Here is a 20,596-nt window from a genome sequence, read left to right as displayed (position 1 = left end):
GGCCTGCTGATGCTGCCCAGCAGACACTAAGAGCACAGGCTGATTTGTATACTGCCTTTCCTCTCCTTAAAAAGTGTATATAACTATGTTATTTCAGAATTTAAGGACCAACCTCCACTCTCCAAGTTGTTGACTAAGAAACTGTCAGTATTGTTACTAAATGCCATCAATATTGTTCTGTTCTCAGATGCTGAGACGGGCTCATGACACCTGCTGCTGGCTTTGGAGGATTTTTGTGAGAAGAATTTGTTCATGCCAAGAGCAAAATTATTGGGAAATATCCATCATCACACTAGCAGAAGAGGAATGGAGGATAGTCTTCTGCTCCATCCCATCCCTGCCTGCAGAAAGGGCATTGTGTGTCAGAGCAGCAATTAATTAGCTCCCACTCACTCAAGCAGATTTCTCTTCAAAATCCTCCTTTGCAAATATTGCTGTTTATCAACACAGTACTCGGTAATGCGAATATTTCACTTCAGTGTATAAATGTCTAACATTTATGCCATTTGCCTAACTTGATGAAGAAGGATTAATAGTATGTCCAAAATCTATTCACTAAACTATTCACCTTTTAGAGGTTGAACACTGAATTCTAATCATAAAGAATGATGAGATGGGAAGATCTGTGCTGTACCTGTGGTCCTCCAGATGCTGTTGTCTACAAACACCCTTCGTCCCTAACCCACTGGCCAAGCTGCCTGGAGCTCATGGGAGTTGGAGTCCAAAAACACATGGAAGGTCACCAAGGTTCTCCAGCCCTGCCCTATGCTCTTTTTGTTTCAGTAGCAAAGAGAATCCACATTTTCCAAGTGTCCATGCCTGCCACTTTTTCCAGGTTCTAGCAACACAGTCCATTTTCTGTTGGCAGGGGAGATTAAAACCAGTGCACACTGCTAAATGTGCAGGATATTTATGGACTTGGTTGACCGATGGAGTCATCTGGTGGCTATGAGAAAGCCTCTATACTTCCTTCTCAATTACCACATCTGTAAAATGACAGTAAGTAGCATCTCAGTTTCTCTGGTGGCACGAAGACCATGAGAGAAGGGAAAGTTGCTGTGGTTTCCCCTCCCACCCACCACCCACCTCCTTATCCAAAGGGCCACAGCCCACCTTTGCTTGCTCTTACCAGTCTTGCTCATAAGATGGACTTTGATTTCCACATCTCGCTGGTTGGGTCGTGGGGTCCAGACGATGGTGGTGTAGTTCTTCCCTGTTTCACCCAAACTGATATTCATAAAGCTCAGGTTCACTGGGCATGGAGGCAGAAAGAAAAACAAGGTTGCAGAGGAATTTATTAACATTTCAATGCCTTCCATAAGAAGACAACAGAAAGTAATGCCTGATTAACTCCACGGAGCAGGGACGAGGAATCTATGGCTCTCTAGACATTGTTGGATGGCAGCTCCCAACATCCCAGATGATTAGCCTTAGTGGCTGGGGACCAGTGGGAGTTGAAGCCCAAGGGCATCTGTAGGGCCACAGGCCCCCCCCCCAGCCTTGCTACAGAGCCCTCCATAGAGAAAAACAACATAATCAAGGCAGAAAAAGCATCTGGAAGTGATACCCTATGATCCCATGCATGGGTTGATCTTCTCTGCCCATCATCCTGAAATTCTGCATGAAAAAAACCACAGATAAATCTGGAACATGGCATAGATTTTTGTTTTCTGAGAATCATTGATTCTGAAGGGAGTGGGGAAGGTAACCAAGATAAAGTGTTGCTTTCCTTTCTTTCTGCTTCCAAGAGTGATAGATACTTCTGGCTGTGGAAGTCTGAAACTGGGGGTCCTCCAAGAACTAAGGTGGAGCCTTTTAAGCTCATATGGCAGAGCATTGCTGGATGGAGAAAGGGGACCTGCCACCCTTACTGGAGCAGGTTGTGAGTCAGATGTGGAGAATGTGGCAGATTATTGCTTTTGCAGCAAGCACTCACTTGGTTGTGAGCAGGTTGCGGCACAAGTGATGGCACCAGCAGCCTCCACCACCCAGAACCCATGTTGCAATGCAGCCACTTCTTCCTGCACCTCCAAAAGCACCGTTTAGCAAGGGCCCTCTCCCCTTAGGCAATCCCACTCCCTGGTAGAAAGCTTGTCACCCAGCAGAGATCTTGTTGCATGAGCCACCGCTGCTTGCTCTCGTGTTCCAAGCACTCCAGCCCCAACGATGACAAGCAATCAGAAATTTAGTTCTTTATTGGTAAAGCACTCGATCACATCAGTTTCTAAGGTGCAACAAATATACACACTACTCCTGCTACTTAGCTAGCTAGAAAGCTACTTCTTCAGACTTATGCTCTAATTTGCAGCATCAATGCAGCCACACCCCACTCAGCTCACCTAAACCCCCTCATCTGATATAGTGTGTACAAGCAAGTGGCAACCTATAGTGGTGGCGGCTCCAGCTGCTCCTGTCACTTTAAGCCCCTCCTTGTCCTCCACACTTGGAGACAGTGTGGGAGAGGATGGAGATTCTAATGGGCCTGACTCTCTCTGGAACTGTCTCTTCTGCCTCTGCCTTGCTACAACTATGCCCCTGCCTCCTTCTCCCAGACTCTTCCTTCTTCCTCTTCCTCCACCCCCAGCTCCTGTCAGGCAGCTGTCAGCGACTCCCAGCCAGTTGCCAGAAACATGCAAAGACAAGGGAATGTTTCTTACCATCCTCTTTTTATTCAGTACTTACAGAGAGAGGCTATAGAACCCAGCCTCTGGATAATAGTGTTGTCCCTAGTGAATCTCCATCCCTCATCTCTCCCAGCTCCCCATTCATCACTTCTACGGGTGCTGCTCCATGCCCTCTGTTTTTGAGCCCTTTGCTCTCCTACTTTCAAGGTTCGCCGGGTTCTGGGAGGTGGGGTCTGGAATGCTTTCTAAAGACACTCTGTCTGTCAGCTGTTGCCCCCCTGCTGCTGCTGCTTCCTCCTCCTCCTCTCCCATTATTTCCCATCTTTTCCCTCATCTGCCTCTGAGCTGTGACCTCCCTCAAACCCCTGTTGTAAATCTAAGCTGTCTTCCTCTCCCTCCTCCCTGGAAGGGTCAGGCTGGGGAGGTGGTCTTCTGCCCACCCTCAGATGCCTGCCCATTCCTAACATTTTGGAACCATTGCTCTTCCTTTGGAATCCACAGATCTCTGGATCCAAACCATTTTGCCCAGTCTTCTGCCTTGCTCCCTGTCTCCCCTCTCTTACTGACCACTGCTACTGGGCCAGTGGTAAATTCTGAACTGCAGGAACTTGTCATAACAGCCCCCATAACTGAACCACCAAGGTGAGTCCAAAATGCACATTGCTGTGCTGATGCACCACACACACACACACACACACACACACACCGCACAAGAGCAGCACCAGATAGCACAATACCCCTTTTTTAGGATGAACTGACCATCACAGAATTACTGAGCTGGCCTCATTCTCTGACTTCCTCTAGACTAATAGTACAAACAATAGTTCATCTTCAAAGCTTTGTCACCACCTCACTCACATGAATTGTCTCTGTCAAGGAAAGGTCTGTCAATTGTGGAGAAAGGCAGAGGCAATCTTCACACAACAGGAGAAGATCTCCTAGTTCCTCAGACAAGAAATCAAGAAAGAAAGCCTGATCTTGAAGTATCACCTGACCAATTATGTTCTATTGGTGCAAGAAGGCTTCCTTGGTTGGCATGGAGGGTTCCTGCAGTTTGGTGGGAGCATGCAGAGTGAGTCTTTGTCTGACATCCCTCAGGACACCAGTTCAAGACCCATGGTGGACTCAAGTCTTAAGACTTGTTGTTGATCATAGAGGCAGCCTTGTTGCAAAGCAATGGATTACCTCCAGGCAATGGATCATGGATGTCATGAAACATATCATTCTGACTAGCAGGGTGCAACCTGCTAGATAATTCTCTATTGGAATGCTGAAGCAATGGAATAATATTTCCTATATTCATCAGTGAGAAGGCAATGTTACACCTTGGATCTTCTGCCTCAAGTACTCAGCTTATTCACACATGAAAGAGGCTCAGACTTGCATGTTTAGCCCCATGCGGACCCTTTATTTAGTTACTTCTTTCATGGGGGCAAACCATAGTTTACCACTATGTCAGAAACAGGAAACTATGGCTTGCACTTCCCCTTCCAAATCAAAATTGCAAATTAGCTTCAAATCATGGTTTATCATGCACAAACCAAAGCATGTTGGTTAGGATGAAATGACAAAGCACTCTGTTGCTGAAGAGGGAGAAATTAACTGATACAGGGCACATGAGGGTATGAGAGAGCATGCAGGACTTGTTCACAAAGTGCTTTATCACTTGATGTCACTTCTGAAACAAGCCATAATTATCTATTGGCCCTTGATCCTGCAAGTCCCTGATCTGCATGTTGGGTTCAACACAGGAATCACTCTCTTTGCATATGACGTATGGACATCAGGTATACCTACTGGGGACCTCTGAAACCTCCACAAAAGCCTTTGTCTGGGAACCTTTGTCTAAAAGCTGTGCCAGGGACTTTGAACCTTATTACCAACAACATAAAAGAAGGTCAGTAAGAAACCTTAAGTATATTTAGCAAAACCTGGAGGGCCAAAGGTTCCCCATCTCTGACTCAGAACACACAGCTGTATCCTATAATCTCTGAGTGTGAATACAATTTCTATTTGAATTTTGAGAGTTGTTGTTTTTTTTAAAAAAGGAGCACACACACTATCACCAATCCAGCAAACAAATACATCAAGGATTATTCAAAAGTCCTCCTCACGACCTGTTCTTATTCTTTTCAAAGGCACCTACTTTAACTTACAAAAATCAAAAACAGCAAATTATGGGTGGCCATGGGAGCAGTGCCCAAGGGCCAGGCTATGGCAGGGGGGTGGGGTGGCCTTGCTCCAGTTTTGTGCTCCTCGTCCTAAGCAGGGAGTTTGTGCAACCTCCACAGGAAACATCTTCTCGTTCTCTCCCTGGGTTTGACAGGGATGGAGGAACCTGCGTGGCCCCCTGGATGCTCTTGAAGTCCAACTCCCATCAGCACCAGAAAACATAGCCAGTGATCCGGGATGACAGGAGTTGTTCAACAATATCTTGAGGGCCACAAGTTCCCCCTGGAGGACGTATCCATAAGGCTTCACTTACCTGACTCGCGCATTGCATGCTCTTCCAGAACAAATGGCTCCCCTGGCCCCACACTGGTTTCTGCCCATAAGTACAACTTGTAGGGAGTATGGGGGGCAAGGTCAGTGAGGTTAAAGTCATTGTGTTCAGCACTGATGCTGTAGGAGGTGGATTCCAGCGCCGTCTGGTTGGCTGTCTGGTTGGCTAGAGCAAGAAGGCAGAGAGGGTTGGAGCATTAACAATTAGGATTGTCACTATTGGCAGTATTACAAGTAACAGTAGCAGCAGTATGCTGAAAAACACAATCTATACCCCCACATCCAAAGTACAGTATGCTTTATTTTTACTAAGAATATTTTGGGGCTGTTTTTCTGGACAAATGCCCACCCAAATGCCTCTCAAGCCCCCTAGTATTCCACAGACCAACCTCACTGCAAGCGGCCAGAAAAACCCTTCCACGGACTCACCTTGCTGGAAGGCCAACTTGTATCTCAGCAATTTCCCATTGGGGAATTTGGGGGGCGTCCACTCCAGTTTCAGTGCCGTATCCGAGATGCAGTCCAAGTGGAAGGATGCTGGGGGACTGGGCACTGTGTGTGGAGGCAGAGAGAGAAAAGAAGAGTGAAGATAGTGAGAGGAAGCATTTGGGAAGAAGTGGGCCACATGTGGTGAAAGGAAACACTCCAGAAGTTTCTTGGGGCTAAAAAGCTGGAAGTGAGCAGGCCAGGCTCCAAGCACACCAAGAGACCAGCCTGCTACCCCTGGATGTGGGAAGCCCAGGTTCACATCCCAGCTCAGGCTCAAAGTTCACTGGATTACCTTGAACAAGTTATTATATCTCAGCACAACCTTTTACAGAGGGTTAACAAGCTCCCTCTTAGTTAAACAATGCGATAATGTTTCAGCTTCCTTTCTAAAGTATCATTAGATTATCTCATACACAATTACATAAACAAGGTCTATCAGCAACAACATGCTCTTGCAGATGCAATAAGGAAACTGCTTCCTTGAAACATATGTTTATACAGTGTTCAGTTTTAGAAAAGTTTTTGGGGGGAAAGTATTAGGATGAATAAATATCATTGTGGGGAAAGAGTTAAAAATTTCAGAAGATAACATCATCTTAAACTATAGTTTAACCCTAATATATGGGGCTTGACAATCAGTCAAAATAAATGGATTCTCTCTGCCCTTGAATCTGCAAAAACATTGATATTGATACATTGGAAGGATCAACATCCGGCCCTCTTCAGTCAGTGGCTAGATGAGATGACAAGTCTTGCAACTCAGGAACAGATTGCTTTCAGACGAATATTATGCATGGGGAAATTTAATGATATTTGGAAAGTATTTGTCAAAACCGTAGTGACACATGAATACAGTAACTTAAGGGAAACAATTAGTTTATGCAACTACACATATACAATATAGTTCTGTAACCTTAATTATATTTTATGGTTATTTTGTTATTCCAGTTTTCCTCAGTTTTTAAAAATGTTGCAATGTATCCTTCTTCTTTTTCCCTTTAAACAACAACAACCTACTACAGAGGACTGTTGTAGGATAAAATGAGGTTACCCAATGTGTTACGCTGAGGTTTGCTGGAATTTTTGTTGTTGTTATTACTGTTATAATTTCTGTATGCTTTGCTACTTGCATCTAACAAAACAAGGACAGAGAATGCGGTGGGAGGGCTCAGCCCCTAGAGGTAAGAGGAGCATAAAGTTAGGGACAGGTTAGCCTATGCGTTGAGGGGAAGATAAAATGTGGACGGTTTGAGGGTGATGGGCTTAGGGCACTCACCTCCTTCCGGGGTGTTGAACTCCAGGGCCTCGTTGCGGGGTCCCTCGGCCTGCCCATTCAGCACACTCATCTGAAGTCGGTACCGGCTCCAGGGCCTGAAGCCCCCCAGGGTGACTTGAGACACATCCCCTTCAATCTCCAGGTCCCCATGGGGGTGAGGGTGAAGGTAGACCTGACGATGGCTGTGCTCTGCCATGGTCCCAAAGTTTGAATAATAAATCTGGGGAAGGGGGGGAGAGAGGAACAGAGATTTTACCCCCAGTTCTGTTAGCCACACATGCACTCACAGTTGTTCGGTTCTGGCACCCTTTGTGCAAAGTGCCTCTTGCCATGTGTAGACTGCCTCCCTGCTCCAAGAAGAAGGTTTTTTTAAAAAACCTGATGGGAATGTACCTTTGATCATGTAAAGAGTGATTTTGCCCTTTTAATGGTACATAGATTAAAATTATTATTATTATTATTATTATTATTATTATTATTATTCCCCACCTTTTCTCCTGACAGGGACTCAAGGCAGCTTATAGATAAAATAAGAACAGTTTAATCTATAGGGGCCCAGAATGTTTCTGAGCACATCTTCACTCTTTCTCAAAGGGCCTTTTAAAAAAAAGCAAGGAAGCAACATTTTATCCTGTCGTTCAGTGCAGTCAATATGGCAGCTGGGCAGAAGGATGAAATTCTGGCTGGGACAGTAAAATTATTGTGAGTTGGCAGAGCTGTTTTGCATTGTACTGAAATCCTTTAAGCCAGTCGGGTGTGTGTACACTCAACTATTTTTTTAAAAAAAAACACACAACAATAATTCTGCAGCAAAGTACTGTATTCCAAATTCTGCACCACAATTTGCTTCCATAAATTTCTCTTATTTTGCTCTGATTTAGTCTCCAATGGCTTACTATTTCAAATAATTTAGGCTGCAATCCTATACCACCTGACCAGGGATCAGGTCTTATTGATCTCACTGGGACTTCTTTTACAGTAGATATGCCCAGGATTGTGCTGTACTATTATTTTGGTTTTACTGGTGACAGAGCAGCATTGTAATGGGTCCGGGGAAATTTATTTGAAGAGTGGGTTATAGGTTCTGAAAACACACAGGTAAAAATGAGCAGACCTCTGCAGATGGTGCCCCCTCCCTGCTACTGAGGTGAGGTTTTGCCCTTACCTTAAATCCCCTGAGGTGTCCGAAAATTTTCTGTCTGTGAAGCAGGGTCCAGGAAATCTTGATGGTTGTGCTGTTGATCACCATAATTCCCATATTCTCAGGGACGGCTTCGGGTACTGTAGGGAGAGCAATTAATCCCATTCAGATGTGGCCAGGCAAGAAGAAAGGACCTGAGAGCTTGAGCAGGCCCAAAACGTTTCTCTACCTGAGACCAAACTGGCTGGACTGGCAGGTGGCTCTTACATCAAGGCTGGCACAGGGACAGTGCCCTTGGCTGCGCCTGAGGGGTGTCGACTAGGCTGAAGAGGCTGCCTTGTGGCAGACACCTCACCAACTGCAGCAGTGGCCCACCTGTGGCCCAAAGGTCTCAGAAGGCACCAAAAAAATCACATTAAGGGCTCATCCACACTTCTGTTTGTCCCATGATTTCTAGTCAAGGGTGCAAGAGAGAGGGGGTTGTTTCTCCCCCGCTTTCCCTGGGGAAACCCACTGTTTACCACTGAATCGTAACAAACAGCGATCTGCAGAGAACCCAATTGATGTTTGTCCCGATTCAGCAGTAAACAGCAGGTTTTCCCGGGGAAAGAAGTGGGAGAAAAGATCAATCTCTCAAACCCATGCCCATACACACACACACACACACACACACACACACAAACACACACACTTTTTCTTGTGACCCCAAGGTCCCTCAAATTTGTAATTAAAAATAATAATTTAATTTTTTATAAAATTACTGACTGTTCTCAAAGGTGCCCTGTTATGAATTTATGATGTCAAAAGGGGTTTTTGTCCCTCATCCAACCCATGCATCCTTTTCCTCCCCCCTTTTTTTTACCATGCCCACTTTTACATTTACACTGGACAATTGACCATAGGTCAGTTCAATTCTTGGCCCCCAAAAGGTTAGCCACCCCACCCCTGATCTAATGGCAGGGCCAGGCCTGATACTTGGGTGTGGACCTAATTGTTCTGGAAAGCAATATGACAAGTGAGGAGGTGCTTTTTTTTTAAGTCCTCAAAAATGTGCCAGCATTTTAGTACAAATTTCTCCTAATACATATATTTCTGATACGGAGGGGGGGGGCATGTCTTCTTCACCCCTTCCGCCGGTCACCAGAGGGTCCAAGGCAATGACCTCCAGGGCACCCGGCCCCACATGGACCCCTCAGCCCCCACACCGTTGCACAAGCACTGATTTTCTTGCTTTTGGTGCCAATCTGCTCAGTTTCTCTAGGACTCCATGACACCTCCACTGTCCACCATAATCCCTCAAGCGAGGCGTCATGTACACACAGGAAGACCCTAATCCCGTCAAATCACTCTGCCAAGCCTTTCCTCCGGGCAGTGCCAGGTGGCAGACTATGCATACCTGGACCATTGTTCTTTCATCACTGGTACTCAGGATGTACTTACCTGTGCATATCTTCAGCTCTGCATATTCCCCCTCCCTCCTCCATATGTTAATCCTCTGTAACCCAACCTCTCCCTAATGTATTCATGATGTAACCTGTGTAACCCAACCTCTTCTTAATGTATTCATGATGTAACCGTGATGTATTTTGGCACTGTATCCTGGGACATGGAGGGAAGTTTTAAAAGTTCATGTCACCCCTTCCTCGCTGTTCAATGTCGCCTTGAACCTGTTGCACAATAAACTTGGATCCTCTGCATCTTGCTCCTGTCTCCGGCTGAGCTCATTTTCCTCTTTTTCTGATCCTTGTAAGAAACCCATGATAAAATATGCCTTTTTGAAAAGGTGTTCTGCTGGCTTTAACCTGGCTTTGTTTGAGGTGTTCCTACCTGAGGTGGCCTCGATGGGTAAAAATCCAAACGGACACGCTTGTCACTACATCTCCCCTTTCACAATAGCAGCTCCCTTCCTCCCTACTCACCTCCTTCCCCAGAGTAGCCAAGAGTGGTGTGCGGTTCAGGTCCTTTGCCAAAGCCATTCTGCGCCTGCACTTTAATCTCATAGGGCGAGAAGACAGGGGTGTCTGTCACCACCACAGGGGGGCGCTCCACCTCCACCGTGTTCCATTGCTCGTGGTTCCGTGGTCGCCACTGCACAAGGTATTTCAGCATTGGGGCGTTCCACTCCCTGCGAGGCAAGGGCTGAAAGGGAAGGGGTGAGGGTGGGGTCAGAGGAGGTAAAGGAATGGGGAACAGCAATGCTGAGCATCAGGGCACCTGCGCTGGATCAGGCCAGAGCCCGTCTACTCCAAAAGCAACCAGCCAGGTGTCTCCTAGTGCTCAGAAGCAGAGCAATAAATGCATGGAGCTTCCCTTGCGGCTTCTCCCAGCTCTTTTTGCCTCTGTTCTTGCAGCTGCCACGTTAAACCATCACGGCTAAACTCTTTGGCTAAGACGTATCCTGCATGAGATCGTGTGATCCTTGGGGGAGGGATCAGGGGGAAGCCACCTAACCTTACGGGCTGTTTTCATTCCATTTATTTATTTAATAAAATTTATACACTGTTTGATTGTAAAGAAAACTTCAAATAGTCTACAAAAAAGACAAAACAATAAAATGGAGGGAAATTCACAACCATACTTTAAAACATACAAAACAAAATTAAAATACTAAAACAGATTAAAATCACCTCATCTGATGATAGTGAGTTCTGTGCTAGTTATGGTTAAGTGATGAAGTACTTTTCTTTCCTTTATTTTGGCAACCCTGGTGTTGGGAGAAAATGGAAAAGCAGACCCCCTTTCACTCTGGACTTATCCACCCTTAGCTGTAACCCCCTTCCGCCCAGGCACAGGTCCAATGCTCCGTGTCCAAGCGCTTTCCCAGGAAAACCCACTCTTTAAAGCTGAATCACAACAAATGACAATTCGGGCTTTCTGTGGATTGCCTTTTGCTCCAATTCAGTTTAAAGAGCGGGTTTCTGCAGGGAAAGCTTCAGTGACCTACTCAAGAAGCACCCAATGAGATTTGAATTCAGATTGCCTTGGCCTAGGTCTGCCTTTTTAGCTGCTGTCTCTCCTTCAGCCCTGAGGCCCTGAGGCCACAGCACGAGAGGCCCCAGTCCTGCAGTGGGGATGCTTGAAAAATATAAGGGAATTCCTTGTAGCCTGCCAGGACAGCAGCTGGAGAACCAGTGGTTTACTTTCAAATGCACAGAACAAGGAGCTCCTGTCCATGCCCACCCCAGACCTTTTCTCCACCTTCTTCCTCTGTTTGCAATAGTAAACGCTTGCCCTGCACATACAAGAGAGAAGCCAGCAGAAGGATCACAGCAGGAGCTGAGTTAAATGGATGTCTGGGTATGGGCTTGGCTGCCCCACCCGGAAAAGAAGGGAAACTGTTGCATCCTCTTCCCACGCCCGCCCACCCCTCCTGGTCAAAGGGATGCACGAGCATTGGGGTCAGGAGAAAGGGCTTGACCAGCAGCCCAGACACTGGAAGCGTATCTTTCTAACTCCTGATGTGTGGTCTTAGCTCCAAAAGTCGGACACGGCCCCAGAGAAACATTGCGTCAGAAGTGCCACACTTTTCCAAGGGTCCAGCAGGGGGAGGCCGTGGCTTAGAAGACCAAGGGGGCCCCACCTGAGGAAAGGCTCTATCTTCCCCACTCCATGCTAGGTTCCAGGGTCAGATTTACATATAAGCTAAACAGGCTATAGCTTAGGGTCCCACTCTCTTGGGAGCCCCCCAAAAAATTAATGGAAAAAACTGGATGTACATTTCCAAAATATAAGATAAAAAACAAATAAATTAAAACCTACATACAGCAACAGTGGCAAATGGCTTTAGATACCTATTAGGTCCATAAATTACCATAGCATATATTCAACACAAAAAACAGCGACAATTTGTTGTTGAAAAATGGACAGCTGGACATATAAAGGGCCCCATGACCTTCAGGAGCTTAGGGCCTCATCAAACCTAAACCCAGCCCTGCTAGGCTCTCAACAATTATGGGGCCTGACACCTTTCTTCACTGACCTTTGGCTCTTGCGACTTTAATCACTGCCTAAAGCAGAAACCGAAAAGGCAATGCTTTGCTCCTCCAAGACTTCCCGCACAAGGAGGCAAACCTCGCAAGGTGCAGAAGGAAACAATATGGTTTGTTTTCAAGAGCACTCCATTTTTGCTTTTGTTATGCCTTAGTGGGTGTCAAGTGTAAGAACTCTTCATCAGAAACAATATGAACTTTTTGCCTCCTGAATAACAGATTTCCTTGGGCCGGATTCAAGAATGTGGTTCATTTAGCACTAGCACAGCGGGGCTTTCCCTGCTCTCCTCCCCATGTGCCCCCACTTCCCCAGTTCCACTCTGGAGGGTCAGGAGAACCCACAGAAGGAAGGAACACGGAGACTGTATTCCTGCGCAGGTCGAAAGGCTTGTGCTGATGGAACAATCTCTGCAGCGCAACACTGAATTCCACCCTTTGTCTTTCTGTGCGATAAAATGGGCTTTATGTACCCAGTTCTACCCTGTGCGAAAAATCCCACACAGGCTGAAATTTAAGCTACTAGATGCCAATGAGTAGAACTCCCCATCACTTCTTTTTACTCAGTGCTACTCCCTCACTACTAACAAGAGACTGGTCCACTTGCTATCACCTGCTGAGCAAAGCAAAGGAGAACTTTCCAGTTAAATGCTTCTGTTCACAAAACTTCTTACGAGGCTATGGAGCTTTCAACGCTTCTGGGCTTCTTTCCCAGTTTTACCCTGGGTTAAAGATCTCACTCTGGGAAGACCCTCTAAGCTGAAACAAATACAACAGAGTTGGCTTTTTTCTTTACCCACTACAAAATAAGGCAATGTCTCGTTTGAGATGCAAAAAGTAATTTACTGCCCTGCATAAAGCATTCTTACACCTGAAACATGGAACAGCAGAAAACTCGAATGCTTTGGAAAATAAACCATACAAAGCCCTTTAGCACCTTGTGACCTTCTTTGTTCCTGTTGGGGTCTGGAACAGCTGCTGTCCTTCCTTTTTCATCTCCCCACTTCACCACTTAAAGTTTCTATGCTAGGAAATGCTTCACCTGTAAATTTCAATCTACTGTGCCTTTTAGGCTGCTGTTGAAGCAGGGCAACACAAAACTGAGGCTATGTAAAAATTAGTCACTTTAAACACTGCAAGGTTGTTATCCGGCCCACCCCCGAACCCTGCTGTGTTTCAAGCTCATTTCTTATGCTTCTGTACACACCAAGTTGGGGGTGGGGATATTTTCACCCCATGCCCATTACCGGATTTGCTTCCCCACGCTGAACTCCAATCACTGGAGCTCTCAGCTGTGCATGTGCTGTCATCTGCACATGCACAACAGCTGTCTCCAGCGTGCACACCTCAACTTAACCACTCCTTTCATTTTCTAATTGAATGGAACCTGGTTTGAGGGAATGTGGATTCAATAGTATTCCTCAAAAAGCTGCAGAATACAGTGGAGTGTGGCTAATGCCAGGGGTACTTCGCTTCAAACAACAGTGGGGGGCGCACTGGAGCTGGAGTAAATACTGATGTACACACGGCCTGAATGGAAAGTAAATTCCTGTTCTTTTATAGGGACATTTGCCAGGTCCCATCCTCGTTGTCTTTTCATAGCCAAGTGAAGGCCAGGCTTTTTACTGCAACACGTGATACTGCTGAAAATGGTTCAGAAACTTTGGCTGGTGCAGAATCTGGTGTCCAGGTTGCTCACTGGGGCAAGATGGTTTGAGCATATTTCGCTGATCCTGGCCCAACTGCCCATTGCTTTCTGGGCACAATTCAAAATGCTGGCTTTGACCAATAAAGCCTTAAATGGCTCAGGACTGCAATACCTCAAAGACCATATGAACCAAACCAGACCCTGCAATCATCAGCTGAGGCCCTTCTTCACGTGCCTCTTCCATGAGAGGCCCAGAGGGTGGCAACGTGAGAATGGATATTTTCTGTGGTGGCTTCCCATCTGTGGAAGGCTCTCTCTGAGAGGCTCATCTGGCATCCTCACTACACATCTTTAGGCACCAGGCAAAAATGTTTCTCTAGAACCAGGCCTTTGGCTGATTGAAAATCCTATGGCCTTTTAAATGTGTTTGTGGAGGAGGAGTTATTGGTCTGCTTTTGCTCTCATTTTATTATGTATCTTATGTTCTCATTTTGTATTTTTATGTTGTGAATCATCCTGTGATTATCAGATAAAGGGCAGTATATAAATTTAATAATAATAATAATAGAATAATAAAAATAAGAAGCTGCTTCCCACTCCTTCACTAGATGGGTAGTTGCCATAGTTTTCAGGTAGATGTGGGTGCAGGATGTCACCAACCTTTTGAGAGTCATACAGCAGGCAGAAGCTCAACAGATGCTGCTTCTCCCTCTAGATGCTGGTGTGAACAGGTGTGTGAATTTGAACTTATTTCTATGGTTCATCTCATATCATAAGTATAAATATTGACATAACTTATATATGATATGAGCTTCTCCATCATGAACTTAGCTTGACCGTGGTACAAACCTGATACCAGCCATCATACCTGTATCTAGAGGTGGGTGCATGTGGCAAACTGTGGGGTTGGAGTCCTGGACTGCACCCACTTCAGACTACAGGGATGATGACACACATGCATTTTTCTGTTCTTTCCACTTAAAAAGAAGAGAGAGAGAAAAACTCTCCCTAGAACATCAGGGAGAAGTTTATGCTGAAAACGTTTCTAAACTTACATGCTTATTTGCTTCATGCAGCAATTTCTTTATTTAACTCGAGGGAGCATTCAGGCACATTAAGTTCCCCTAAAGAGGCTGAAGTGATACACCACAGGTTGCAACCTTGCCCTCTGATGGGGAGGGAATGCTAATCCATACCCTCTGGTGTCCCAAACAAAAGTCATCATCAGGAAGATAATTCCTCTTGACAGCAGCCACCATCCTGGGTTAAACAGGAAATGGGAGCCACATGGCAACCCTCCCTCAGGGCCAAGACTGAACTGCGAGGGGCAACCAATGCCAGGCCAGCTGTGGTTAACACAGAGTGTCCCCTCCACCGCCTGTATTGTGATAACATTTGTCTAGCTGAACTTGGTATTTGCCTCCCCGAACGGAAGCGTCTGGCACCAGCTCCCTTCTGGGAACGCAGCCCACAGTTCTCATCATTATGGCAAGCGCAAGCATTTGGGGACAATGCCGGCAGCAAACACAGTGCAGTGCGAACATGCCGCCCCTTTGCACGGGAATGCAAACAAACCCAAACAGAGCAAAGATAATAAAAGGCCCAAGTGGCGTGTGCGCACTGTGTTGCCTCAATAGAAACACCCCACTCTGGCACCCTGGGTCAGCACACTCCATGTGCCACCTCAGTGAAGAGGCCACTCTCTCACTCTCTCTCTCTTTCTCACACACTTGCTCTGCAGGGCTGGAATAGCGGACACAAAAGAGAGACATGAATGCAGGTCCTCCCTCATGTAATTTGGGCTGCAGAGGACACAGGAAGTGAGAAAGAAGAAGCAGCGCCATTAGTCAAAATGTGTGCCAAGAAAGGAGAAGAGGGTGGCGGGAATCCCCCAGAACCAAGAGGGTCATTGGCCCGTCTCACTCAGGGGAAGATTATTCCCAGAATCCTAAATATAGTGACTGAGAGTGAAATGAGTGTGAGCTGGACAGAGCCGGTTCAAATACCACCTCCATTTCAGTGCCCCTGACACCTGTAATAAAGGGTTAAGAATGCTTGGCCTACTTTACAGGGTTGTTGTAAGGAATACTGAGATCATGTATGTGAAATGCTCTGAATGTTAAAAAAAATGTTTGTTTTGTATCAGCTGGGATAAATTTAATCGGGATGGCCTGTGGTTGATTCGTTATGTTAGATTGCTTTGGGATTGACTTTGTTTAAAAGGGCCTTTAAATGTAGTATTATGAAGCCCTGACTTTTTTGTTTGTACACTGAGTTTTGGGGAAAGTGGCATAAAGGTGCATGCAAACAAAACAAACAAACAAACAAACAAACAAATCCTTGAGTGACTTTCGTTCAGACCTTAACGTCTGCCTGATTTCGTTCCACTGGTGGCTTCTGCTAGGGACACGCTATGCATTGTGTTAGGTCCGCCCCATGCTGTGAGCGGCTCTTTGTGTTCTGAATTGTTTAGCAGGCACATTGACAAATGCTGCAGCAGAGGTGCAAGAGCAAAGTGCTGAATATGTGATGTGAGGCATGGAGATAATAATACTGACCAACCTTACAAGGTTATTGTTAAGATTACAAGAAGACAATATGTGTGGCTCAGTTGGACCACACAAAGCAACACACATACAAAGCAACTGGCCTCCAGGAGCATATTGCTTGTGTGCCTTGCAGAAATACCCAAATTCACCTCAGAATTTAGGTTTAGACAAAATTCAACAGCAACTCTTGCATCTGCTCAACGTTTCCCCTTTTTTAAGGGAAATTCTCTTATTCCAAATGGGATTCCTTGCAAGAAAAGGGAAAAGTTGACAGCTATGGCTCAACATGCTGCTGTCAGCCATGCCACTAACACTGTGGAGGAGGAGGAGATCCAGGGATACCAAGACTAGGGCTGCAAGAGTATTTATATTTTACCGTCCAGGCGATGATCATATTAGTAGTCTCGTTCCCCTTTCCTTTGACATCAGATGGATTCCGCTTAGGGGCTAGAAAGTAATGGATCACAGTTAGGTCTGCTTATATATCAGCTCAGATAAAGCACCCACCATGACTAAGAGGCAGGCAGTGGCATTTTCTTATGCCAAGCCACTTGTTCCCTCTCTTTCTCACGTTTGGGCTGTGAGTAGCCAAAACAGTATCACTCATGAGAGAGGAAACAGCAGGCTTGGGGGGAAATCCCAAGGTTTTCAGAAAAACAAAAAATATTTAGGAGACAGGAGACTTAACAGAGGAAAAACCTTAAAACAGTCCAATTAAGATCTGTGCATGTTCAATGGCTATGGAATTCTGCCTGTTGCAGGCTGGTGGGGAGGGGGGAGAGGAAAGCCTGGTGTGGGGAGGAATGGAATAGTGGGGCTGGAGCCCTGAACAGAAGCACTCTGAGCTGTAACATTTTGTTGCAGGGCCCCATTTGTCTGTGTATCACAAGCACTGTTGATTCTTACAGGGCAGGGCTGGCTCAATAAACTTTGGCAACTGAGGCGAAACACAAAATGCCACCCCCCACTGCCACTGCCAGGGAAGAAGGACCAAATGAAGATCTACATCAGGAGCAATGAATAATAATAATAATAATAATAATAATAATAATAATAATAATACTTTATTATTCATACCCCGCCCATCTGGCTGGGCGGCTTCCAACAAAATATTAAAATACAGTAATGCATCAAACATTAAAAGCTTCCCTAAACAGGACTGCCTTCAGGTGTCTTCTAAAAGTCTGGGGGCTGTTTTTCTCTTTGACATCTGATGGGAGGGCGTTCCACAGGGCGGGTGCCACTACTGAGAAGGCCCTCTGCCTGGTTCCCTGTAACCTCACTTCTCGCAGGGAGGGAACCGCCAGAAGGCCCTTGGCGCTGGACCTCAGTGTCCGGGCAGAATGATGGGGGTGGAGATGCTCCTTCAGATATACTGGACCGAGGCTGTTTAGGCCTTTAAAGGTCTACATTGGAACAAGGGCGGGAGGAGAGTAGCAGCCCCTCCTATTCACCAAGAGGCCGCTGTAGAGGTGGCATGGGGGGCCCCCCGCCAAGGAAGCAACAGATTCAGCCTCCAAAGATCATGCAGTACCTGCTGCTGCCACCATGGCAGCAGTGGGCAATGCCCTCCTTGGAGCCTGGATCTGCTATCCCTGTGGATCCTGCCGCTCGAGGCAATCGCCTCACCTTGCCTCATGGGTGGGCTGGCCCTGCTACAGGGAACGATGACACCAAACATGCTTCTCCTTGGCATTGTCAGCCTCCTTACCTGCAGGATTTGTGACATAGCTGACAGGGTGGGAATTTAGCGGACTGTCCCCATGATCATTTCTGGCCTTCACATAGAAGTTGTATTTCCTGAATGGAGAAAGGTGAAGCGTGGCCCACGGCTGGTTTCCTGGTACAGTGGTTAACTTTTCCATTTTTCCTTGCCCAAAGTTGCTTTCGTCACAAAATACAGTATACTCTGTGGGGAGAGTAAAGGCCATGTCAATAGTTAGACTAAGCCCCTCCCAGAAATAATCAAGGTCATCACAGCCTTTGACTGGGAAGCCCCACCACAGCCAGCTGGGAAAGAGATGCATTCTCTGCACATGCTCAGAAGCGTTCATTTTCCTGCAGCCAGTCTGAACACACCAACGAAAAGAACATTGGAGCAAATGTGTGACTTAAACAGAGCTTCCAGTTCCAAGTATATCTAAAATGAAGCACTGCATTGCTTCACACATATTACAGCAGCAAACCCAGCAGGGAGTCAGAACCAACCCCTTACGGCTTTCTGAGAAGAATACCTGCAGGAGACAAGCACTTTCTAACAGTTGTTTGTCACACTTGAGATGTTTAGTTCTATACTTACAAAAATGAGCTGTGAGTCTAAAGCGCATACTAATGAGATTCTTTACAAACAGATCCAGGTACAAAAAGCACCTCAGTTTAAATGCCAAAATACATTGGTAGTGGCAGGGAAGTGCTATGAGGCATTTACAGCCATGGTCCTTAAGGCCCACCTGGCTTCAAGATGATCTCGTTTTCTACCCTGCCTTCTATTGCAAATAATAATTGGGCCTTCGCCACAGGGAAACCGCAGAGAGATGTCATTCTGCATCCACAGAGAATCGTGGCCAAAGATGCCTTTCAATTTGTAAAACAAGTTCAGGTTGCAGATAACTCTAGTATTTATCCTGTCTTTGTTTTAAATGCAGCTAGGTGTGGAGGACCTGTGGATAAACCACCGGGGAATATGGTTATTCTGCTGAGGTGATTTCAGGAGCTGCTGAGAAAGGAAGAAATAGGGGCACAGGAGGAAGATAAAGTTTATGGGCAGGAATTGGGGGAGGGCAAAGTAAAACACTGAAAGGGGTATCAGGCTAGTTTTGCAAAACAAAGAGATAATAGTGTGTGCACATTTTGCATCATATCAGGTTCTACAGGTTTTTTAAAAAATGAAATCAGGAAATCTGAGGGTTATGATTTATTTGGTGGGGGGAATAGCTGCCCCCCCATGTTTCCCCAGCCTGCCATTGCCCATGATATGACTGGATCCTGCCCTCCAACCCAAACACATCCCACATGTGAGAGTTCTGAAGAAAAGCCAAGAATTCGGAGGCTTTGAGTGAGGATTCCAAACTGGTAACATGGCAATGCTGGCTCTAAGCACCACGGTGCACTCAGCCCTGTTTCTTACCCTTGATAGGCCTGTTGTGATCATCTCCTGGTGTCCATGTCAGCTTCACCTGCCAGTCCTGCTGCTCCGACAGTTCCAGATTTGACACAGGGCCAGGACTGCCTGAAAGAGAGACCATCATGTGAGCCACGATGAGGGAGCGACCACAGGATGAAAGCCCCAAATCTTCTTTGTATCTCCTTTAGCAGTTTTCCCAGAGTTGACCCAAAACATTTTGGATCCTGAGATTAAAATTCCAAATGGCAGCTCTGTCTCTCCCCACCCCACCCCATGGTATAATTAATGTTGTTATTATTTCACTAACTGATAGGGCTATCTAGAAATGGAAGTAGTTTTCGTTAATAAATATTTGTATTTTAAACATGTCTCTCTCTCCCATGCACACATGTATCATTTTCCTCAGACTCAAATAAAACTAGCTTCACAGGTGCCTTCAGAGGCGTGTTGAAGGATGTGTAATGTTTATGTACATCTCCCGGTCAGAAGAAGCATCACTTCTCTCTCTCTCTCTCTCTCTCTCTCTCTCTCTCTCTCTGTGTGTGTGTGTGTGTGTCCCTCCCTCCCCCCACCTTGAGTTCCCTTTTATAGTAACACCAGATTCACCTCAAAACATAAAAAACCAAAAATACGCGCCCCAAATCTACCAGCTGCAGCCATTACCTCACTTACCATCACTTTGCTCTCTCAGTAAGTTTGGAGTCTAAAGAACCCAAGACAACCATTTTACAAGAGGTAAAAGAACCCGTATCTGATTTCTCCTTTTTTGGTACTTGCCATATACCCAAAGCTTGGCACTTTTCTCCACAGAGTCAAGAGCTGTCCAAGCCCGGCAGGTGTATATTCCTTGGTCAGAATAGTCCAGGTCAGTGATGGTCAAGGATGTGTCATTGATGAAATACCTAGCAGGTGGATAAAATAAGGGTGCTTTGTGGTTTTCCTCAGTCCACAGGCCCCCACACAACCCTACCCTGCCCTGCCCTGCCCACACCACTCACTTGTCATTGTCAGCGGACTCCTTAACCAGCTGCCCTTTTCGGTGCCACTCAAGACCAGGGCCTGGGATGGTGTCATCGAACACCACTTTGCAATGGAACGTCACATGGCCACCCTTCTCCCCTTCTGTGTTTGTAGGCTCCACTTCAAACTGTGTGGCTCCTGGAACAGGGACAGAATGTGGAGTCGTGTCCTCTCTCCCCACCATGCCTTGCTATGGTTGGAGGGATGAGATCTCCAGAAGCCTGCATGGCTTCTCTT

General features: G+C 46.2%; 1 protein-coding gene across 10 annotated transcripts in view; it reads right to left on the bottom strand.

Annotated features, from left to right (window-relative positions):
* Positions 1 to 20,596, bottom strand: part of L1CAM (L1 cell adhesion molecule) — a 96,800-nt gene that overhangs the window by 16,864 nt on the left and 59,340 nt on the right. For all 10 annotated transcript variants that reach the window (XM_080987417.1, XM_080987420.1, XM_080987421.1 and 7 more), the window contains 11 exons: positions 20,338 to 20,497; positions 20,113 to 20,241; positions 19,343 to 19,440; positions 17,927 to 18,124; positions 16,592 to 16,662; positions 9,952 to 10,171; positions 8,057 to 8,172; positions 6,892 to 7,111; positions 5,556 to 5,678; positions 5,110 to 5,292; positions 1,130 to 1,252 (listed from right to left, as the gene is read on the bottom strand). In XM_080987417.1, the coding sequence (XP_080843543.1) occupies positions 1,130 to 1,252; positions 5,110 to 5,292; positions 5,556 to 5,678; positions 6,892 to 7,111; positions 8,057 to 8,172; positions 9,952 to 10,171; positions 16,592 to 16,662; positions 17,927 to 18,124; positions 19,343 to 19,440; positions 20,113 to 20,241; positions 20,338 to 20,497 (1,641 nt within the window). The remainder of the gene's footprint in view (positions 1 to 1,129; positions 1,253 to 5,109; positions 5,293 to 5,555; positions 5,679 to 6,891; positions 7,112 to 8,056; positions 8,173 to 9,951; positions 10,172 to 16,591; positions 16,663 to 17,926; positions 18,125 to 19,342; positions 19,441 to 20,112; positions 20,242 to 20,337; positions 20,498 to 20,596) is intronic.

This window comes from Podarcis pityusensis (genome assembly GCF_964106645.2).
Source record: "Podarcis pityusensis genome assembly, chromosome: 17".
NCBI lineage: Eukaryota > Metazoa > Chordata > Lepidosauria > Squamata > Lacertidae > Podarcis > Podarcis pityusensis.
The sequence above is the reverse complement of the archived record's forward strand: the minus strand, read 5'-3'. Positions and strand labels throughout refer to the sequence as shown.